Below are 23,048 nucleotides of genomic sequence, written 5' to 3' on the forward strand. Positions count from 1 at the left end.
AATTAAAGGGGCTACAGAACATGTTTTAGTAACACAATGTATAGAGTTTACAGAATTCCAAAGAAAATTATTGGAGGTATAAAGGACTACAGGTTAGAGACAGCTTTTTATAATGAAACTAGGCTGGCTCAGGAATCAGTAGGCCTAGACTTCTGACTTCTCTCTGAACCTCAATTTCCTTATCCTTAAAATGAGAGGATGGCTCTAACTGGTTTGGCTCAGTGGATAGAGCTTCGGCCTGCAGACTGAAGGGTCCTAGGTTCGATTCCGTCAAGGGCATGTTCCTTGGTTGCGGGCACATCCCCAGTAGGAGGTTTGCAGGAGCAGCTGATCAATGTTTCTCTCTCATCGATGTTTCTAACTCTCTATCCCTTTCCCTTCCTCTCTGTAAAAAATCAATAAAATACATTTTTTAAAAATGAGAGGATGGAACAAGGTGAAAGTTAAGACACCCTCTAGCTCTAACATGCCATCATTTTGTATGCCTATAAATCTTTGCTGTTGAGTCAACTGCTTTGCACTGTTTGCTGTGTGCTAGGCACTTAGTGAATGGTTCCATGCATTGCCCAAGGGCCAGCTTCATGGGACTCCGGAGATCTAAGGTTACTGCTTAGGTGACAGAGGAATTGAAATCAAACTAAGATGCTGAATGAGGAAAAGAGATCAGACACTGAAGACAGTGTGGAAAAGGAATGAAGCTAGCTGTAATCACTGAAAGGCTTTTAGTGTCTCTTAAATGTAGTCTGATGATAGGCTTTGCGGCTCAGAATCTTGCAGTTAGCTACACATCTCAATTACAGCTGGCAGCCTGGTAGCCTTAACCTCTTAGGATAAGTACTCCCACTCCCATTTCTAAAAATCCTTACTGCTGGGACATCAGTGACCTAAGCATAGTTGTAAAAGTCAAATCTTGATTATTCAACTTGGTAGAAGAAAAGTTCATCTTAAGGATCTCGTTCAGAACTTTGTCTTTTTCGTGCTTATCTAAGCCCTTTCTGTCCAGCACCTGTTGGGTGGATGAGGCTGCCTAGCTGGAAAGTAGCAAAGAAGACCAATAGTAATGCTAGATAATCACTATTTAAAAGGCTGGCTACGTTATGGTGATAGCCATTTTCCCGGATTCAGACTAAACTGGTAGCACTTGTTCATTCTGTGAATGTTTGTTTATTTACCGTGTCAGATATTTTCCAGAAATTCAAACCTGAGAAGTTCCTACTATAGTCAAACTCAGACAGACAAACAGACATGATAGAGTATTATCAGCCTTCAAAGTTTTAATAAACACAATAGTAATTAATTTATGTTCAAAACACAAAAATTACCCCTTCCTTACTTCCTGTTCTCCAGTAGCAAAAAATGTTGTTTTAGATACGTTTAAAAAGGACAAAACTAAATCATGCATTCACATATCAAAAAATACTTCTAAGTGCATAAAAATTCACCAAGTATTGTACCCTTAAGGACCATGATGTTTCGTATCCACACACGAGGATGCACACACACACACACACACACACGCGTGCGTGTGTGTGTGTGTGTGTGTGTGTGTGTAATATTTACTTGCATGTGCTCAGAAAGGATCCTTGAACTACAGGGTAAATAAACTAAAGTCTTGGTTTGTGTCAATGCATATATGTGTTTGTATGTGTGAGAGAGATTAGAAAGGAAAGAAAAAAGAGAGGGAGGGAAGGAAGAGAAAGAAGGGGGAAAATACTCAATGGTCTTAGAAGGAACTACAGTAGTTAGTAAATGTTAACTTGCCTCCCACAACCCCATGTATATCTTTTCTGTATTGAGCCGAAACTAGTGTACCATTACTCATCCCATCAACTGATATATCATTGGAGTTAAGTTGATCACTCCCCCAATCAAATGAAATGAAAAACAGAATAATTTTAGTTTAAAAAGATATAAAAATATCCATAGACATTGTAAGTGGTACTTATGTACTCCAACAACTATGATAAAGAAAACTTGCTGAAAGTCCTTCCAAAGCAGAAAAAAAAATTAAAATCTCAGGGAATTTTTTTCCTTTACTGGCCAGAAATTCATTCCAAGAAGTACCAGCCTGTCTCATTTCAAAATGCTTCCCTTGCCAAGGAAGCGGAAGCGGTCGTATTCTTTCCCACCAAACTGTGGGTGAATTATAATTATCCTACCTCGTGTGGGACAATGAAGCAGCAAACATCTGCTCTACTGAATCAGAAACCCACGAGTGAAGCTATACCAAACTGTGAGTCATACCTGGACTCAGATGAAAGGATTTGTGTTGTGTTTACCTTTTTCTTTATTTTCTTTGCAATTTAAAATATGGATTTGTTAGCTCTGGCTCCATGTTCTAACTGAAGGGAAATCTATGGATCCCATTTGTTGACTCCTATTTAATATTTTAAAATCCCAGCTTCAGGGCAGATGGACCGTAATCATTAATAACAATTTTCCTATGTGACTGGTTATTGTCTTCTCACAGTTTTCTTTCTTTTTTTTTTTTCTTTTAATTAAAAGAGGGTACAGTTTAGAAAATTTAGAAGTGCACAATCTGAGAAGTGAGGTCCTTTGGTTTCTTCTTCCACTATAATGACAATAACAGAGGAGTGGAAAATGGTATTTTAAACTTTATTTCCAAAAGAAACAAGCTTCAAAACTGTTACCTTTAATTTTATGTGTCATGATATTTTGGGTAGTGCTAATCTATTCGCCAAGAGTAAGGCAAGGAACATGGAACTTCAATTCTAAGTTTTAGCTGTGAAAACATATACAATAGTCTAGTTGCTTTCAAAGTATTTTTGTGCCTTTTTATTTTTATCTATTAGAGAGCAGAAAGACAAACTCGAATTATGGATTCAACCCAATATGCAGAATTCTGTGAAAGTCGACAATTGAGTTTCTGTAAGTAAGCCTTTAACTTTACTTCATTATATGTTTAAGAGAGTGTGTGTTACAGATATAGCAAAGTATGACACAATCTGTTCCTTGGAAATTGGTGAATTTAATATATGGATAGTTATAACTGCTACAGAAACAGCCTCTGCATTGTTGGGGAGCCTATAAAAGATTTTACCCCACTCTACTGTTTTACAATTAATAGTAGTAAGAGATTTTAAAGGGTCTGAGTAATACACAGAGAGCTATGTTAATTATTCACATAGGTTTTAGTCAGAAAAATTCCTTTGTCTTAATATGCCCATTTTTCATTTCAGTTTCTTAGTCATATTTACTCTAGTATTGCTGATTGTACTTGATCCATAATGGACTCTCTTGGTACAGTCATGACATTTAAAGGCCCTTTATACATATTAATAGATACCAAATTTTCCATTTATTTACGCATACTCATATTGCCACAGGACAGACCAATGGTCTCTTCCATCTTTGTCCGTAACTGTTAGCCAAATTCTTTATTTGTGCTCTTGTAATACTGACCTGGTGGTAAATTAGTGCTGTCCCGACAATGCACACAGGCTTACTACAAGTACATTAAGGCCTGTGATAAATAGTGGGCTCAATTGTGTAGCAAAACATCCTCCGAGTAACAGTTCAGTGATGACTAAGACTCTTGGGGTAAAGGTCAAAGAGTAAGTGTGATGAAAAGTCCAGTTAAAAATCTGACAAAGTAGCACATGACCCTGGTTTGAGGGATTATACACACAATGGTGTCTTTAAACAAAGAGCTATTATGTGGTCACAATAACAACGTATTTAAGTTGGAAAAAGAAAATGAGAGCTTCATTTATAGATCATAAAGTGCAAATAAATGACACATTTCAAATAGTGCCGCATGTAAATGTCAGTAAAATATAGGAAAACATGTTTTGGACGATTTTTTTCCTAACTAAATATACTTTGCAGTCTGACTAACAATTTGGCATCATACATCTGTGAAGCATTAAGTAAATGACACTTCAGATCATGGCAATTTCAGCAAATGAAAGGTTTTTGTATAGTAATTTTTAGGTTTAAAAATGGCATTCAAGTCTTTTATAAGTATAAATCTCCAGTTCATAAAGTAACGTTTAGTGCTATTGAACTATTTTTTAAAATCATATTTTAAATTTATTTCACTTAAAGGAACAGAAGTGCTATTTTCACATTAAAACATATAGTCATTGAAGTGTTCTAATACATCTTTTATTTGATAATTAGAGTTTTAATAACTCCACTTTTTTGTTTGTAATTCAATAATAGACTGTATCAGGTTAAAAGTTAATATATTTTCTTTCTTTACAAAATAAGTATAGTATAAACAGTATATTATGCTTAAATTTTTTTTTAATTTAAATAAGAGAGACTAGGGCCTTTAAAAATGTTTCTTTATATGTTACCCATGGGTGCTTCATTATGAAACCTTAGTGGGAGAATCTGTTTTATATGCCAAAGTGTTGTGGTTAGGAATGCTGAATCCAAGGGGGCAGCAGATTCAGAGCTGATACCCACACTGGTCAGACTGTTGGGCTCTCTTCCTTCCTCCCCTTCTGATAAACTACTGGGATATAGAAACTGTGATAGATATGTCCTCTTAAGTAGTTGATCATAACATTCATGAATTGGGACTGCTGCTGTGTTTTATCTTTTTTTCTCTCTCTTTAAAATATTTTTTTAATTGATCTTAGAGAGAGGAAGGGAAGGTAGGGCAAAGAAGGAGGGAGGGAGGGGGAGAGAGAGAGAGAGACATTGATGTGAGAGAGAAAAACATAGATCTTTTGCCTGCTGCACGCAACATGGGTATGAGCCCTGACCTGGAATCAAACCTGCCACATTTTGGTGTACAGGACAATGCTGCAGCCAACTGAGCCACATCGGCCAGGGCTACTGATGGATTTTAAGATAACAAGTCTATGACTTTATAGGCTAAGGTTAAGTTGTAGAATTGGGATACTGGTCAAATTCACTAGTCTTTTGTTTTATATTTATATGTCAATAGTTGTTTCCCTTAAAGTCTTTTAAAGTCTGATATTAATTTTAATTACAAAGCTTTAATTCAGTTATAATTTGATAAATCTTTTCCCAATCCCTTTCTTTCAACCTTTTGTTTAATATGTGGATTTTGTAAACAAATATCTAGGTTTTCTTTTTAGTCAATCTGAGGGTTTCTTTGTATTTTAATTGATGAATTTAATTTAGATGTAATTATAATCTGGGTTTATATATGCTGTCTTGTTTTGTCTTTTAAATTTACTGTGCTTTTTTATTTACTTTTCTTCCTTTTCTTTCTTCTGTTGGACCAATTGAGTTTTATTCATTCCATTTTCCTTAACCAGTTTGGCTATTATGTATCCTATTTCAATTATTTTAGTTGTCACCTTTAATGTTTTAATATACATCCCTGAGTTAAATTTTTTTAAAGTTGGTAAGTATATAAACTTGCCTTCTCAGTCTTGTTAAAGCACTCATTTTTGTCTTAAAATGGCTTTCTTTTCCCTTCATATTTATTGTTGTGGTTTTTTTTTTTGAGAGAGAGAGAGAGAGGAAGGAAGAGGGATACAGAGACAGAAACATCCGTGAGAGAAAACCATCTATCAGCTGACTCCTGCACGCCCCCTGATGGGGATCGAGCCTGCAACCCAGGCATGTGCCCTGACTGGGAATTGAATCGGTGATCTCTCGGTTCATAGGTTGATACTCAGCCACTGAGCCACACCAGCTGGGCTTTTCCTCATATTGAAATGATAGTTTAGTTGGGTAGAAAATTGTAGACTAGTCGTTATTTGTTAAAACATGATTCCATTGTCTTTTAGCCTGCATTGTTGGTAAGAATTCTATCTACTTGTTCTATATTTTCCCTGTGGGAGAAACTAAGAGAACAAAGATGTATTACCTCCAGGCCCTCTGGTATATGGGGAACTCTAAAGGCTAGCAATCCGCAGCTGACCAATGAATATTTATAGAAGGAAAGAAAGAAAGAACCTCTACTATAAAAGATCCCAGGGAAAACCATGCCCTCTAAGGAAGACTGTTCTCAAGTAACTCAAAGAACAGTGATTTTGAAGAGATTAAAGTTGTGGGAGAATTTCCAGAGTGACCTAAGCATTACAGAGGCTCTGTGGGAAGGATCAGGAATGAAAAGACCAGTGAGAAGGGATGAGCTAGAAATAATAGAATAGTATGCAGGGAGGAGAAAATGGAAAATTGGGAGAAACTTGAGTTTTGCTAGTGATCTAGTGATCACTGATGAGAAAGATAAAAAATGTATGAGGACTAACTTCAAATTTTTATGTGAAATTATTATATAAGGTTGTCCAGCATGGGCTGAAAACCCAGGTAGTATGAGAAAGCTAATAATCCTAAGAACGTTCAACTTTTCAGGATTCTATTTAAATGTTGATCCGTGTCCAGGGTTGCCTTTTCTCCTCATATATCGAGAAGAGGGGTGTAGGAGAAGGAACTCATCCATTCTGATGCTCCCTCACTTCCTGATGGAAACAAACTATCATGACTCAGAGCCTCTGTGCCTCCTTTTCTGGAACCAACAATACCCTGAGAGGGTCCATCTCTGAGCAGTTTTGCTCCAGATGACAGGGAGGGAATTAGCTCAGAGCATCTTCACCTGCTGCTGGAATAGCAGTTACCCAAGTGGGTGTATGGGACCCCTGTGGCTATTTTGGATGTATAAAAAGGTTTGCAGCCTACCCTTCCGTTGAAGAAATGTCTTTCATTTGTTTGTTTGTTGTTTATTCTTTCAATAATTTCTCCTAGAAATATTTATTGTGAGTCTGCTAATACCAGGCACTGTTCTGGGGGCTGGGAATATAATGGTGGACACATGATTCTTGTCCCTGTATTCTCAGTGCTTAAAATCTAGAGAGAAAGTTCTAATTCTGTTGCCTTAGGTGAACAGATCTGATGGAATACTACGAACTATTCTTTCTCTCACTTCTAAAATAAAATTTTTAGAGCATAGTCACAAGATATCTGTCTCTGTGTTTTGAACAATCTGTCAGAGGGAGAAATGAATAAGGTACATTTTATTGATCTTGCCAAATTGCTGCCTGTTAACGTTAACTTCAGAAGTATTCCGCATATGTTAAACAAGTGTTCGTGAGCTATTGCAGCTTACTAGTTAGATGGAATGTTGCATGTCAGAGAGTATTTGGAAGATTGGTTACTTTAGGGAGATAGCTTTAAGGGGGATTACCATAATTCTGCCACAGTTGACAACTTTGCATATGCGCTTCGATAGCAGGACTTAAGGTCTTTTGTGATTTATTTAGGAAAAAACTCTTCTGTATGTGGAATCCATGAAGACAGTATCTGTGAGGATCAAAACATCATGCTTTGAGTTACTGTTAAGTGTTTTATAGACCTGTGGGACCAGATTAATCAAAAGAATAATTGTTGGGGTTTTTTAAAGACGATTATGTTATAGACATGATAAAATCTTCATTATCAATCTTTTCCCTCTAGGTTAATAGTTAAATTAGTAATATCTAATGAAGGCCCTGTATCTAGTTAGACTCTGCTTAGCACTGTGGCACTTTAGAGAGATTTTATAGAAGGTTCCCTGTGAATTTTATTGTTAGATATACTGAGAGACAGACCCATGGTGTTTGCCCACAAAGAACTTATAATACGGTTTTAGAAACTATAAACAGTCATGAAAGGATAGCTGATAAGTATTCAGTAAATGACTAGAGTGGGGAACTATATCTTTGGTCTGTATGGGCAGGATTCATATGAATAAAGAATGATAGGGGGGCAGTCCATGGAGGGAAAGGAACAGGGTTAAACACAGGGGGTTTATACTCAAGGCCAGGTGACATTTTCATAGGGAATAATATAAAGGCAGGTTGGATTAGTCCAGATGGTTTTGAGAGTCAGGTTTAAGAATTTGGACATCTTTGTAACAAGGAAAGTGTAACCACAGTATTAGATCAGGCCAGATATCAGTTTATTCTGTTTAATTCTAAATTCGCTACCTTAAGCCTATTCTAATAAGAGACACATGTTGAAAGGTATTATAAGTACAATTTCTGTACATTCCTTTTTTCATCACAGGTGTTTTTTTTTCTTGCAGGGTCCCCCCCCCCCAATAATAAGTTCAAGTTATGGGAAGCAAGTAACTCTTCTGGCTATTGTTATAACATAAGCTACTGTTAACTGAAAACTTTCTGACATATTGGGAAAAGTGCTAAACATTAAGTGGCTTTGTATACTATGTTATGTATCATGAATACAAAATAAAGGACCCAATGCATAAGAAATTTCTTGGGGCTAGAATATGTAGATTAATAAAACTTCAAAAACATTGTATATTGTATGCATTATCTTTCATATGCAATTTTCAAGAGACATTTTTCACTTTGTGGTAGTAATTTGCAGTATTAAAACAGTTAAAGCCCTAGCTGGTTTGGCATAAGTGGACATTGCATCGGCATGTGGTCCAAAGGGTCCTGGGTTCGATTCTGGTCAAGGTCACATACCTTTGTTGCAGGCTCCTCCCCAGCCCTGGGGTGGGGGGGAGGGTCATGCGGGAGGTAGCCAATCAATGTGTTTCTCTCACATAGATGTTTCTCTCTGTCTTTCACTCTCTCTAAAAGGTCAATGGAAAAATATCTTTAGGTGAGGATTAACAACAAAAAAAAGAAAAAGCACTTTAAAAATTAAATTTTCTATACCTGTTTTTGTTGTTGTTTTTATTGGCTAGCCAAAAAAGCCTCCAAATTTCGGGACTGGTTGGACTGTAGCAGTATGGAGATAAAACCCAATGTTATCGCTATGGAAATTTTGGCATATTTAGCGTATGAAACTGTGGCACAGGTAAGAATTCTAATCTGTAATATTAGCCCTTACATGGCTGCTTTCTCCTTAACCCTGTCCATGATCAGTTCTTACTCCACCTGCTGCTCCACCAGGGATGAGAACAGCCATGAGTTCTGCTATGACAGTCTTATTATTTTTAGAGATTTAGTTCAATTATGTTTCTTTGCATCCTCAGCTCTGTTGGTGGTTAGGGTAAAAGTGACTATTTCATGCAACCTTATTCCAACTAGAAATGAAACCTTACATAGTTTTTCTCAATATTGAATTCCAAGCACATATCTGCCATGTTGAGTTTATTTTTGATCTTCAAATACTTTTTTAAATATGTTCAATCTATTTGAATGGGTGCAAAAATCTGAGTCTAGACTCCATCCTCTAACATGGTCTTTAGACCACAAGCATCAGCATCTCCTTGGTTCTTATTTAAAATGTAAATTCCTAGATTGCACCCCAGAGCAGACCTACTGTATTAGATTATGATGGCTTTGCATAATTTCAATATTAAAAATATTCTCTGTAAAGCAGCATATGCCTTAAGCCCAGAAATCTGTATTTTAAAATGATTGTTTAGTGATTATGAAATAAAGTTTGTGAACCACTCCACTGGAAGATCAGAACATAGTATTTCTGTTCATGGGAAGTTTGTATACCAGTCAATGAAAGCATGTGCTCATGTCCACAATACAGAATTTTAGGCGGACAATATTCTCAATAACATTTGGAATGTACTGCTTTTTGGTTTGCCACTTCAGTGACATAGATTACTATTCCCAGTTTTCTGACTTTGTTTCCATTGTTTTGATCTCTAGTTAGTGGATCTGGCTCTTCTTGTGAGGCAGGACATGGTAACCAAGGCAGGAGACCCGTTCAGCCACGCCATTTCGGCAACCTTCATTCAGTATCACAGCTCTGCTGAGGTAAGTATCGAAAAATCTGTCTGACACGTCTATGGATTTTTTTCTCGTGTCCAGTATTTATACAAATAGTTCTTTGAAAAAGATTATGTTGGAATTTGTGGCCTTTACTCAAAGAATCTTAAGACAGTGAACATTCAAACAAATATTTATTGAGAACCTGCTATGTGCCTGGTCCTAAGATCCACTTAATACTATGAACTTCTTCACCATTTTCTTGTCTTATTTAGCTTTCCCAGCCCTTCAATTAAAGAGAGATAGTTACAGGGCATTTCTCATTTCCATGAGAGATGAACCACTGGTTTTGGTAATTGAATAACATTGAAAAAAGTTATTTATCTCTTTGTGCCTCACAGATGAGAGGATTATTAGTCATGTAATATTAATTCCTGACATTTATTGATAATTTTACATTCTAGTTATTGAACCATCTCTAAACATGGTTTACAGAAGCACAGCTCCATTTATCCTTTGGTGTAGATTGGCCCTGTCCTCTGAGGATCACATCTCTTCTGATCCAGTTTCTCTTCTAAGATCCCCACCTGTGGGGACTGCAGTCTTCATGCCAACTTTAAGGCTTTGTATAATTTCAGTATAAAAAATATTCTCTGTAAAGCAGCCTGTGCCTAAAAATCAGAAATGTGGTTTCATCCATTGAATGAATTTACTAATATTTGACCTTTTTTACTAGCAGTTTCATATAATTCAATCTAAGAACCATAGAGAAGGCAGCACAGAGGTTAGGTTAACATCTACATATATAATTGTGAAGTAAGCTGTAGATCAAGTTGGGTGAAACATATAACCTAAAAATGGATAAGCCCCTTTGATAATTTGATGAAAACTATAAACCCTTTCCTCATAAACACATTTGCAGATTTTATATACAATTTCAGGGTGTTCAAAGACCCTCTGAAACCATTCTGTGGATCTAAGGCAGTGGTCGGCAAACCACGGCTCGCGAGCCACATGCGGCTCTTTGGCCCCTTGAGTGTGGCTCTTCCACAAAATACCACGGCCTGGGCGAGTCTATTTTGAAGAAGTGGCGTTAGAAAAAGTTAAAGTTTAAATATTTGGCTCTCAGAAGAAATTTCAATCGTTGTACTGTTGATATTCGGCTCTGTTGACTACTGAGTTTGCCAACCACTGAGATCTGTGAACCCTAGGGACTCCCAAGTTTAACTTACTCTGCCCTAGGATACCTAGTAAATCCATGACTATATACCTCGTATGTCTATACAGCATATTATTACAGGCCAAAAATTTGACATCTTTTTATGCTCCTTAAAGAATCATATTGGCTTGGAATCCAAGTAGGAATTAAAATGTTTATATCTATTAAAAATCCTTTTTTTCTTGGGAAAGGACATACATCATTATCAGTCAGCATACTTTTAAAGTCCCTAAAGATTACCCAGTTGATTAAACACTATTTGTTTATGTTACAAGCCCAAATTATGATGTCAAAGAACACCCTTTAAAAGGTCTTCGGTACATGTTCTCTTTATGAATATGCGTGTAAGTATGCTTTTCATTAACACAAATTTGTTGTAACATTTCTAATTGAAGAAATGTACAGTGAACATAACAAGCCTAGTTTTCTCTTAACATTCAAGGGATTTCTTGCATGGCTAGGAACGTTCTTTATTTCTCCCCTTTCTTGGTTCTCCAGGGTGGCCAAGCAGCCCTGGGCAACTGCTCAGCAACCACAGCCGCTGTTCCCAGCTACCCAGCAGTTAGAAAAATGGTCTATGTGTGCAGGGTTCCTGGGCTCTCTGGGAGGTGCGAGCAGGAGTTTCAGAAAGCATCTTGACTAAATATGTTAGTACAAGCCCCAAACTTTTCTCTTGCCCGCCAGACACCCATTCTCCTATGTGACTGGTAATCAAAATGAACATTCAGGGGGACTGGAAGTATTCAGAGGGCTGGTCACCTCACTAAACACAAAGAGAATGGCCACTCTAAAGTCAGAGTCTTACTCACCACCCTTACAAATCAGCAACCAACATCAAGGGCATGCTTTAAGGACTTAACCTCTTTGGGTGCAAACAGGAACTCTGGAGACTGATATGATCTCTATTCAGGGAGGTAAAACAAACAAAGTAATGAGCAAGCAAACAAACACAGTTCAAGATAGCATATGCTAATTTCCAAATGCGTGGCATAGACAGTGTGAAGGTAAAAAACACTTCCTAATTACAATCAAAGAAGACTTCAAAGAGGAAGCTGGGTGTTGAAGGAGAGATAGGACTTTGATGAGACAGTACAAATGGGGAGAATACTCAGCCTCAGAGGCAGCATCAGTATAATTGTACAAGGAAAGAAAAATCTCTGATTAAAATATTCAAGGAAAGGCTTCATTGGGGAGGGGTAGTAGAAAGTCAGATTAGAAAATTAAGGCCTTAGACACTTAGTTATTAAGAAAGTGTTGAAGATTTCTTGGCTAAAGCGTCATGAGCTCAAATAGGTATTTTAAGAAGATCCAAGTGGAGGTGCTCTGTACAGTGGATTGGAATTGGAAACTTAAGGCATGAATTTAATACAAAATGCTTTCTATTTTAATGATTATCATTTCTTAAGCATTAAGTGTTATAAAGAACTGAGCTATTTAAGTTGGGGTTTCTCATATTAAATTAACAAGTTTAATATTAATTCAAGTGAATTTTCTATATATTTTTTTCTAGCACATGGCTTATGCACAGGAAGCAATGATTTTTAGGAGCTATCTTGTTTTTCCTATGAACAACTTATGCCAGATTAGCTTTATCCTTCCTGTTTGATAATGTTTCTAGGCATGCAGATCAAAGAAACCAATATCTGAATTTCAGCAAAACATTTTACAATGTTTTAGCATAATTTTTTTTTTTAATTATAGAGAAGTGTAGGTGAGTAGATAGTATGGTTAGTATGTATGGTTGATGGGATGACAGGTTATTAGTACCATATGTAAAAAAGACAGAGACTTTTATTTGCCTATAAATTTCTTAGGAGCCGATATTACGATGTTACAGTAAGGAAGCTTTCTTTGTTCGGTTTTAGTGTTTAGGCACCATCTTATAGGGTGGACGTTGACACACAGTGGAGGATGTCTAAGGAGAGTGAACAGGGAGTGAAGGAACCTGAAAACATGTACCAGTGGTTAAAGGAACATGAGGTGTTTGACCTGTAGAAAAGGCTGTGAAGTATAGTGATTTTTAAATATTTGAAGTACTTCTAAATGGAAGAGAATAGACTTACAGTTATAGCCAATGAAACCAGATAGATACGAGGGATTTCTGAAAGAAGGAAGGAATTAGATGTGGGAGGAGCTGGAGGTATCTACAGTGACCCTGAGACACTGGGAGAGGGCTGGTCAACACTGATACAAAAAAATGTCTGAAAGGTGTCCAGTTTTGGGGGGAAAGTTCAGAGGTTCCTTTTGAAACATGTAAGTTTTAAATGTTAATAGAACTTCCAGATAGAAATGTCTGTATCTGACAAAATCCATAGAAAATTTAGAAGCTGTGTCTGAGGACTCCTGATTATATCTAAATGATTAGACAGATTATAAATGAAGATATTTAGACCCTTTAGGGGCAAGATAGAGGCACCATTTCTGTGAACTAGGTAATAATAAGTTGTGTTTGTATATTTGTAAGTTTCAACTAGTGTTAAATTCATGAGATACTAAACAAAATCAAATGTTAGTAGAAGTCCTGGTCACTTGATTTCAAAACCACATCTCTTTGGGCAGGGATCTTGCATGAAGTCCTACCCAGACTCCCCTGAGAATACACCTCCTCCTACACCAACAGCTCCATCCTCTGGACCACAGCATGCAGGGAAAGCCACAGCGGGATCCCTTGGGAATGGGAATGCTGGACAAGACTCAGCTAAAACCAAGCAAAGGAAAAGAAAAAAGGTCAGTGATTTTTTTTTGATTTTTTTTTTTTTCCCCAGAGTAGAGAAAGCCTTGTTGAGTTCTTTTCAGAGATAGGGGAAATGTGCTGTTTTTCTCATAATTCAAATTTTTAGAAGCAGCCAATTTATACTTAATCATACTTAATGACTTTTACTCTAACAGCTTTCTTCTGGATAAAGCAAGATATTGAAAATTTTAACATTTTATTTTAAAATTTTCAAACATACAAAAGTTGAAAGACTTGCAGAATGAATACCATATATCTGCCATTAGATTCTACAATTAACATTTTACTATATTTACTACATTAACCATATATTTACATTTACTATATCTATGCATCTAATTGTTCCCTTATCTATCCATCAGTTCAATTTTTTTAATACATTGCAAATACAGCTGCAGACATCAATGCGCTTCATGCCTAGATGCTTCATTATGTATAATTTGTTTGTGGTTCTTTTTCAAAGGTAAAACATCTACACAGTGAACCACTCAGTTCTTACGTATGCCACTTGATGAATTTTGACAAGTATATAAGACCGTTGTTTTCTAAGCTCTTTCAAAGGTATGAAACAGTACCACCAGTTCAGAACGTTTCTTCATGCCTCCTGCCAGTCAGTGTTGGCCATCTTTCTCAAAAAGGGAATGAGTGGTCTGATTTTTCCCATCACAGATGAATTTTTTCTGTTCTAAACTTCATATAGTGTGTATACTTTTTGTGTGAAATTTCTTTCACTCAGGATATTTTTGAAATTTATATTTTTCAGTAGAAGTATAATGTATTTCTCTTTATTGATGAGTAATGTACTCTTGTATTAATATATCAGTCTACTCATTCTCATTTTGGTGAACATTTAGTCTGTTTCCAGTTTTTAAGGTATTATAAATAAACCTGTTATGAACATTGTACAAGTCCTCACGGAAAAATGCTTTTTTTTTTCTCTTAGGTAAGTAGCTAAGAAAGAAATTACTGGTTCACAGAGTAGGTATATGTTCAGTTTTTAAAGAAAGACTTTTTTTCTAAATGGTTCTATCATTTTTACCTCTACCAGCAATATCTGAGAGTTCCAGTTGCTCCATGTGCTCATCCACATTTGGTGTTGTCATTGTTTTTACTTTTAACCCTTCTAATGGATACTTAATAGTATGTCATAGTTTGAGTTTGCATTTCCCATGTGAGTAATGATGTTGAGCATTTTTTTTCATGTGCTGATTGGTCATTCATACACATTCCTCAGGGAAAAGTCTCTTCAAATCCTTTACACAGTATTTTTGAGGATGAGTTATCTTTCATTACCAACTGGTAGAAGTTCTTTATGTATCCTGTGTAACAAGACTGTGTTGGTGTATATTGATGAGCAGAAGTTTTGAACTTCTGATGAAGTCTAATTTATCCAATTCTTTTTTTTTTTTATGTTTATTGCTTTCTGTGTCCTAAGAAAGCTTTGGCTACGCCAAAACCATGATGATGTTCTCTTATGTTTTCTTCTGGAAACTTTATAGCTTAATTTTTATGTTTAGTTCTATTAATCAAGTCAGATTAACTTTTGCATATTGTATGAATTGAGGCCAAGTTCACTTTTTCACATATGGATATCTAGTTATTGCGGAACCATTTGTTGAAGACTTCTCTCCCATTGGATTGATTTGGTAGCTTTGTTGATAATCCATGACTACCTATCTATGTGGATTTATTTCTAGAATTTCAATTTTGTTTCATTGATCTATTTGTCAATCCTTTTGTCAGTATCATCTTTCTTGATTTCTGTGGCTTTTTAATAAGACTTAAAGTTTGGTAGTGTAAGTCCTCAAACTTTATTTTTCAGGTTTAATAGGATTTTCTGTGTCCTTTGCATGAATGTAAATTTAGAATCAACTTCTTAGTTTCTATCAAAAAGAATGAGAAAGAGAAAGGGAGGGAGAGAGACAAAGGCAGGAAGGGAAAAGAGAAAGAAAAGCCTAGTGGGATTTTGAAAGGGATAGAGAGCAAGCAGACCGCACTGGTGTTGGCAGGGGCAGGCTATGAGGTGGTGTTGGGGGGTAGAGGGATTGAGCAGAAAAGGAGAGAGAACTCATGGATATGGACAACAGTGTGGTGTTTGCAAAGGGGAGGCAAATGGGTGTAGGGGGAAGAGAGCATAGAGGGGATAAATGGTGATAGAAAAAATAAAATATAAAAGAATTGAAAGGGATTAGATTGAATGCTTATTCAGTTTGGGGATCTGAATGTCTCAACGATACCAAGTATATATTATTATCCATGAACATGGCATATCTCCCCACTTATTTATATTTATAAAATCTCTCTTTTATAAATACTATTCATCCTGAACTTTATTTTATCTGATTAATGTAACCATTGCAGCCTAATGTTGTGCTATTTATATGATACTAGAGGCCCGGTGCACAAAATTCTGCACAGGTAGAGTCCCTAGGCCTGGCCAGCGATCAGGGCCAATTGGGGCCTTCCATCTGCCAGCCGGGGCCTCCCTTCATTCCGCTCCACCCCCTGGTGATCAGCGCACATCATAGCAAGTGATAGAACTCCCGGTCTCCCGGTCAAACTCCGTGGGGGACACTTTGCATATTAGCCTTTTATATGTATAGATATGTTTTTCTATCCATTTCCTTTCATTATAGCTTTACCTTTAATATTTAAAATACATCTCTTGTAGACAATAAATAATTGAGTCATGCTTTTTCTTATTTTTCCTTTGTGTATCTTTTAATTATAGTCTTTAATTCCATGATATTTAATGTATTTATTGAAATGGTTGGATAGGGGTCAACTGTTTTCCTCTTTTTTTCTGCTTGTTCTCTCTGTTTCTGTTTCTCTGTTTTTCTTTCCTGTCTTCTTTTGGGTTAATTGTGTCTTCTTTTAGAAATCTATTTTAACTTATCTACTGGTATCTTAGTGATGTCTCTTTGCATCATTTTTTCCAGTATACATTCTTAAATTTTCAGTGTACTTGGAATTGTTGTTGTGCTACTTTACTCATGTAAAATATAAGACTATTTGTATAGGTCGATTACTTTACTCTTGCTCTTTAAGCTATAATTGCCAAACAACTTACATCGACATATGTTATAAACCCTAATACTATTTTTTGCCTTAAATAATCAAATGTATTTCAGTAAAACTAAGAGAAAAAAGAGACCTTAACATCTACCATTTCCATTGTTTTTCATTTCTTTTTTATTATCAGAATTTTCTTCTGTTGGTTGGTAATGGTTTCTCTTAGTTTTCATATTTCTGTAAATATCTTTACTTCTCCTTTATTCCTGGAAGATGTTTTTACTGGATATAGAATTCTGGATTGGCAGTTTTATTTTCAGGCCTTTAATGCTATAATTGCACTATTTTCTGGCATTTATTATGTTTAATTATATGTCTATGGATTTTGTACTAGTGCTTCTGTGTATGTAAGGTATTATTTTTCTTTGGATGCTTTCAGGATTTTATCTTTAAATTTGTTTTCTAGCAGTTTGACCATGATATACATGGTTTGCTTTGTATTTGTCCTGCTTAGAGTTCACTGAACTTCTTCAATATTGACTTATGTCTTTAACCAATTTGGGGGAATTTTCAGTATTTATTTCTTCAGATATTTTTTCTGCCTCATTCTTTCTGTTCTTCACTTTTGAGACTCCAAGTACATATTTGTTACTTTGATACTGTTCCACAGGTACCTGAGACTCTGTTTAATTTTTCTTTCAATCTTTTCTCTCTGTTCTTTAAGTTGGATAAATTCTATTGTTCTTGCTTTATGTTCTTGACTCTTCTGTTAGCTCCAATCTGCTGTTACATCCATCAAGTAATGTTTTATTTCTGATAGTTTTATATTTTCCATTTGAGTTTTTTATAGTTTCTGTTTATTTACCATTATGTTTTATTTGTCATTTATTACAAGTTTATTTTATATCCTTGAGCGAAGTTATATTAGCTGCTTTAAAATGCTTGACTTCAGTGAGTAAAAGTCACACTTTCTTAGGTTGTTGCATGTTTAATAATTTTGAATTATATCCTGGACATTGTGAGTATTACATTGTGGAGATTTCAGATTCTGTTATATTCCTAAGAAGAGAGTTCTCCTTGCTTGGTGTTAAGCAGGCAGTTTACTAGATTCAGTTCTAAACTTCAAACTATTCTTCCATGGCAGCAGCTAGAATCTCTCTTCATTTAGCTTTAGCAGGGTTTCTTAGATTCAGTATCATACAGGAATGGTTTAGGGATTAGTCAAAGAGTTGGGTAGTTTATACACTGATTCTTGATTCTGTCCTTCTTGGAATTTCCTTTTTCACTTTATAGGTATTGAGCTGCTAAGTTTGTGTTCCCCACTATACTGACTGACGTCCACCCTTAGGCTTAAACATTAAAAACAGAAAACTCATCTCATTGCCATTTCATTCTTACGTACCTCTTCCAGTTCCCACCTAATTTTGATCAATCTCTATTACTTTCAGTTACTTGTTTTTTTTATAATTTGTCCAAAGTTTATACTCTCATCTACAACTAGGTTGGTATAATTAGAACCATTTGCCAATGCAAGTAGTGGAACCAGGCCAAAATATCCTGTATAATAAAAGCCTAACATGCAAATCGACCGAACAGCGGAACGACTGGCCGCTATGATGTGCATTGATCACCAGGGGGGCAGACGCTCAACGCAGAAGCTGCCCCCAGCCCACAGGCCCTAAGCCAGCCAAGGCTGGTGCAAGGGGGGCCCCCCGATCACCCCGCCAGTCGCCCGCAGAGGGAGCCAACTGGCGGCAGTGGCGGGGGGCGGGGCCGGCGAGCGGGTGGCACCAGGCCAGCCAAGGCGGGTGCCAGCGGGGGCCCCCCAATTGCCCCGCTGATCACCCCACAGATCAGCCCTGATCACCAGCCAGGCCTAGGGACCCTACCCGTGCATGAATTTCATGCACCAGGACTCTAATAATTTCATAATTGATAATAAGTAAATTTAAATTTCCGCCTCATCCAGTTCCCACTTTGATTTACAAAATGACACAGCTCATTTATTAAGGGGAAATCTAAACTATTATGAAGTAGTTCTAAAGAATTTCAAATATAGTGCTCTCTAATTTACTAAGTAACTTAAACTATGGTAAAAAATGTTACCTAAAAAGCTTCTTCTGGTGACTTGCTTTACAAAGTATGTAAGAAGTTGTTATTAGCCTGGTAATTATGTATACAAAAAATAATTCTTTATAAGTATGAATATTTTTGAAAATTTTTTCTCTTAAATATTTAAACATTTCACTCTGAATCTTGTTGCAAGTTATTAAATTGGAGTTATTTTACAGTAAAGGTTTCCTGAATGAAGTATTAGCCAAGTGCATGTCTAAATTTCCCTAAATTCAAAATTACTGGCATCAAAATGAATAATGTCTCATTCAAAGCTATTCTTTATTTCTCTATTTACTCATTCACATCTTTCTGCATGTATACAGTTTTGCTATATTTTTACTCACTGGAAATTTCAGCTATGGTGGTAACATGGTAAAATTTATTCTACATAAAATAATAAAGCCTCTATTATACATCAGCTTTGTGTACTAGAAGCCAGGAGATTTTATGTATAGCCATATTTTGATTCTATCATTATAATCTTGAGCACATCCCTTCACTCTCTCATCTATAAAAGGGGGTATGAGTTGGGAAAGTTTAGAATAGATATTTTTGTGTTTCTTCCAGATTTAATAATGTATAAATCCTTGAATTCAGTGATTCTCTCTTCTCTTCCCCTTAAATACCAGTTCTACTTTTAATTTTTTTCATTAAAGAAAAGTTTTTCCTAGTTATATAGAACTGCAGTTTTAAAAATTAACATCTCAATTAAACTTATTTTATTTTATTAATAACTTTTTGGGGTGACATCGGTCAATATGATCATATAGGTTTCAGGTATGGGTTTTTATGTTATAAGATCTGTATATTTCACCATGTGCCCACCACCCAAAGTCAATTGAACTGAATAAATTAACTACATTATATACTGTAACCTTTGAGCAAGGAATGGCCCACTTTCCTTTGAAAAGAAATCCTCTCGAAGCACAGAGATCTGAGGAGACAAACACTCGCTTGGCCAGTCAGATTATATATCAACCTTTGTGGTCAGTGAGTGACAGAAGTATTAGTAATAGTAGTACTAACCTTTCATTTGCTCTCATCTGAGATATGTGTTACTCCTTCAGAAGACTTAATATTTCAAGTGTAACAAAAGATCTAGCCACCATTTGGGTGGGGAAAGAATAAGAGGCAATTATCTGAGATTCCAGGTCCTTCTTAAACATTGGATTACCCTGGCAAGGGGAAGACGGAACAAGGATAGAATATTTTTCCTTGCCAACAACTTTTAAGTTGGAAAGAAAAGAGTCAGGACAGGTATAGAAATTTATAAGAGATCCAGGGGCAACAGAAATTTCCATATAACTTCTTGTACCACAAGTGAGCGTTCAAACTGCAAGAGATTTTATTCAGTGCAAGACAGAAAGGACAAGTAAAAAGACAATACTCAAATCCAGGAAATATATAGGACTCCAGCCTCCATTACTGAGCATCAACTTCTAGATGAAGAGACATAAGTAGAAATGCAATGGAGGAATACAAGAATAGACTAGGAATGCAGCCAAGAGGAAGAGGATGACTTATGAAGAACTTTACCAGTAGCTTGTACTTTATGCAAAGAAATAAAGAGTTCAGTCCCCACAGAGATTTTGGCAATCAGTATTTTGTCAAATATATGGGTTCAGTTTTGAAAATGTAAAGATTATTTTAAAATATGGCCACAATCTGAATAGGAAACATGAATTGATGTAAAAACTTAATACTCTTTATATGTGCTTTCAGCATATATAAAATTTTTAAAATATTAGATAACATATATAAATGTAATGCTAGTTCTTCTGAAAACATTTTGAAGAACATTGCAAAAATGCTAGAGTCACTTCTAAATTAAAAATTCTAAACTTGGTATGAATTTGGAATTTGAACAGGTTATAAGTACCTTGATGAGAGACTGGATGTTGACAGAAATGTAAAGTTGAAGTGGAAACAATACTGGGAATAAACATTTGAGATTTAAAGGTTCCCTTCCAAAGAGTCCAGTGGACAAATCAGTATAATGTAGAAGTTTACATGGTAACTTTATGCTAATGTTTGCAGTTGCTTATGTATAGTAGGTAAACCTGAAATTGGCAAAATGGAAAATCTAAAGACTTTTTCACAAAATTCAATATTTTTATTTTTATATAAGTTAACTTCATCTTTTTGTTAGATCTAGCAGGTTAATGAGTCTATAGGGGTAGGCAATTATTGTATTATTATTTATTAACTAGAGGCCTGATGCATGAAATTTGTGCATGGGTAGAGTCCCTAAGCCTGGTCGGCGATCAGGGCCGATCTGTGGGGTGACGGGCAGGGTGATCAGGGGGCCCCCGCTGGCACCCACCTTGGCCGGCCTGGCTCTGCCTACTCGCCAGCCCCACCGCTGCTGCCAGTTGCCTACCTTGGCAGGGCAATCGGGGGGCCCCCACTGGCACCCACCTTGGCTGGCCTGGGGCCTGCAGGCTGGGGGTAGCTCCTGCATTGAGCATCTGCCCCCTGGTGGTCAGTGTGCATCATAGCAACTGGTTGTTCTGCCATTTGGTCAATTTGCATATTAGGCTTTTATTATATAGGATTATTGAGTTGTTTATTTAAATTAAAACTGTAAATCTATTTTTTCCCACCTCTGAATATTAGTCTTATTCACATTTTGGAGCCAAATGAACTCTCAGAAGTGTCTTTACCTTAGTCAGGCACCTGATAATTGCATTATTCTAATATAGTCCAACTGAAACAAAGTATTTGGAATAAGAATTGAGAAAGCACTCAATAAAAACTTTGTGCACTTTTATATCAGTGCCAAAATGAGGGTTTAACCTGTGTTGTTATATAACTTAATCCGTGTTATTGTGGGCATAGCAGATATATTATTTAGGATATTGTTGGAATGAAATTGAGAAAGGTACCCTAGAGTAAATTTCTATTTGGCTTATTTCAAATCTTGTGAAAATAGTAAAAATAATCAAGATGTATTTTGTTTGAAATTTAAAGTCTTATTTCAGGTTCAGCTTGGATAATTAGCAGATTCTCTTGTTTTGTAGGAATTTTTAATTATTTTACTAGTTTGTAATAGGAAAAGTGTGCACAAGGACAGAAAGTGTGTTTTTAAAGTACGGAAGGATATACAGTGAAAAATATCTCCTCTAACCCTTGTCCTCCAGCCACACATTTACCCTCCAAGAGTTAAGCACTGTTACTGAGTTTTGGTGTACCCTTGCAGAAATGCTCTATATGCTTTTATGACTATATTATATTTAGCCCTTTTTTGCTTTTTTTTTTAACAAGTGGTAACATGGTACCACCTAGATGTATATCTTGCATTGTTTCACACAATAAATCTTAGAGATAGGATATGTTTGGAACTTAGTAGGAGTATGTATGCAACTGCCTCATTCTTTTTGGTGGTTTCTGTTTCATTGAATAGATATAATTTACTTCAGTGTTTCCTCATTAATGAAGATTTAGTTCATCAATCCAGTGAAGATCCTTATATGTATATTATTTTATACTAGTGTGATACATCTGTAGGATAAATTCTTATATGTGAAATTACTGGATCAAAAATAGTTGTGCTATCACATGATCTCACTCATTTGTGGATTATAATGAACAACATAAACTGATGAACAAAAACAGATCTAGAGACAAAGAAGCATCGATCAGATGCTCAAATCTCAGAGGGAAGGTAGGGGAGGATGGTGGTAAGGGGGAGAGATCAACCAAAGGACTTGAATGCATGCATATAAGCATAAGCAATGGACGCAGACAACAGGGGGTAAGGGTGAGGGCTGGTCTGGGTGAGGGGGGATGGGGGGACAATGGGGGGGGATAAGGACACATTTGTAATACCTTAATCAATAAAGAAAAAAAATGGAAAAAAAATAGTTGTGCTTTTTCATTTTGGTAAGATTTTTTTAAAATATGTTTTTATTGATTTTAGAGAGAGAGGAAGGGAGAGGGAGAGAGAGATAGAAACATCAATGATGGGAGAGAATCATCAATCCGCTGCCTCCTGCATCCTCCCCTACTGGAGATCGAACCTGCAACCTGGGCATGTACTCTGGCCAGGAATCGAACTATGACCTCCTGGTTCATGGTTTGATGCTCAACCAGTGAGTCACATTGGCCAGGCTGATAAGATTTTGCCAAATTACTGTACATGGAGGTGGTATTAGTTATATCCTTACAATGAATTATGAGAGTGGTAATTGTAGTAATTATCAGAAAAAGAAATACTCTTTATTTGACTACAGATAATTTCTAGACCATATTTATAGTATATATAAGCTACTGCTTCCTTCTCTTGATTCTTTAATGTTGATGATCTGACATCTGGTATCCAATGTCCTATAAAGCAATTACA

At 36.2% G+C, this 23,048-nt stretch overlaps 1 protein-coding gene across 2 annotated transcripts in view; it reads left to right on the forward strand.

The window, feature by feature from the left end:
- The window catches only part of SUPT3H (SPT3 homolog, SAGA and STAGA complex component), a gene marked incomplete at its 3' end in the record, with an annotated part of 513,397 nt that overhangs the window by 410,786 nt on the left and 79,563 nt on the right, over positions 1-23,048 (forward strand). For both annotated transcript variants that reach the window (XM_080664742.1, XM_080664741.1), the window contains exons 7-10: positions 2,814-2,889; positions 8,642-8,754; positions 9,567-9,674; positions 13,405-13,572. In XM_080664742.1, coding sequence (XP_080520868.1) covers positions 2,814-2,889; positions 8,642-8,754; positions 9,567-9,674; positions 13,405-13,572 — 465 coding nt within the window. The remainder of the gene's footprint in view (positions 1-2,813; positions 2,890-8,641; positions 8,755-9,566; positions 9,675-13,404; positions 13,573-23,048) is intronic.

This window comes from Plecotus auritus, assembly GCF_963455305.1.
Source record: "Plecotus auritus genome assembly, chromosome: 4".
NCBI lineage: Eukaryota > Metazoa > Chordata > Mammalia > Chiroptera > Vespertilionidae > Plecotus > Plecotus auritus.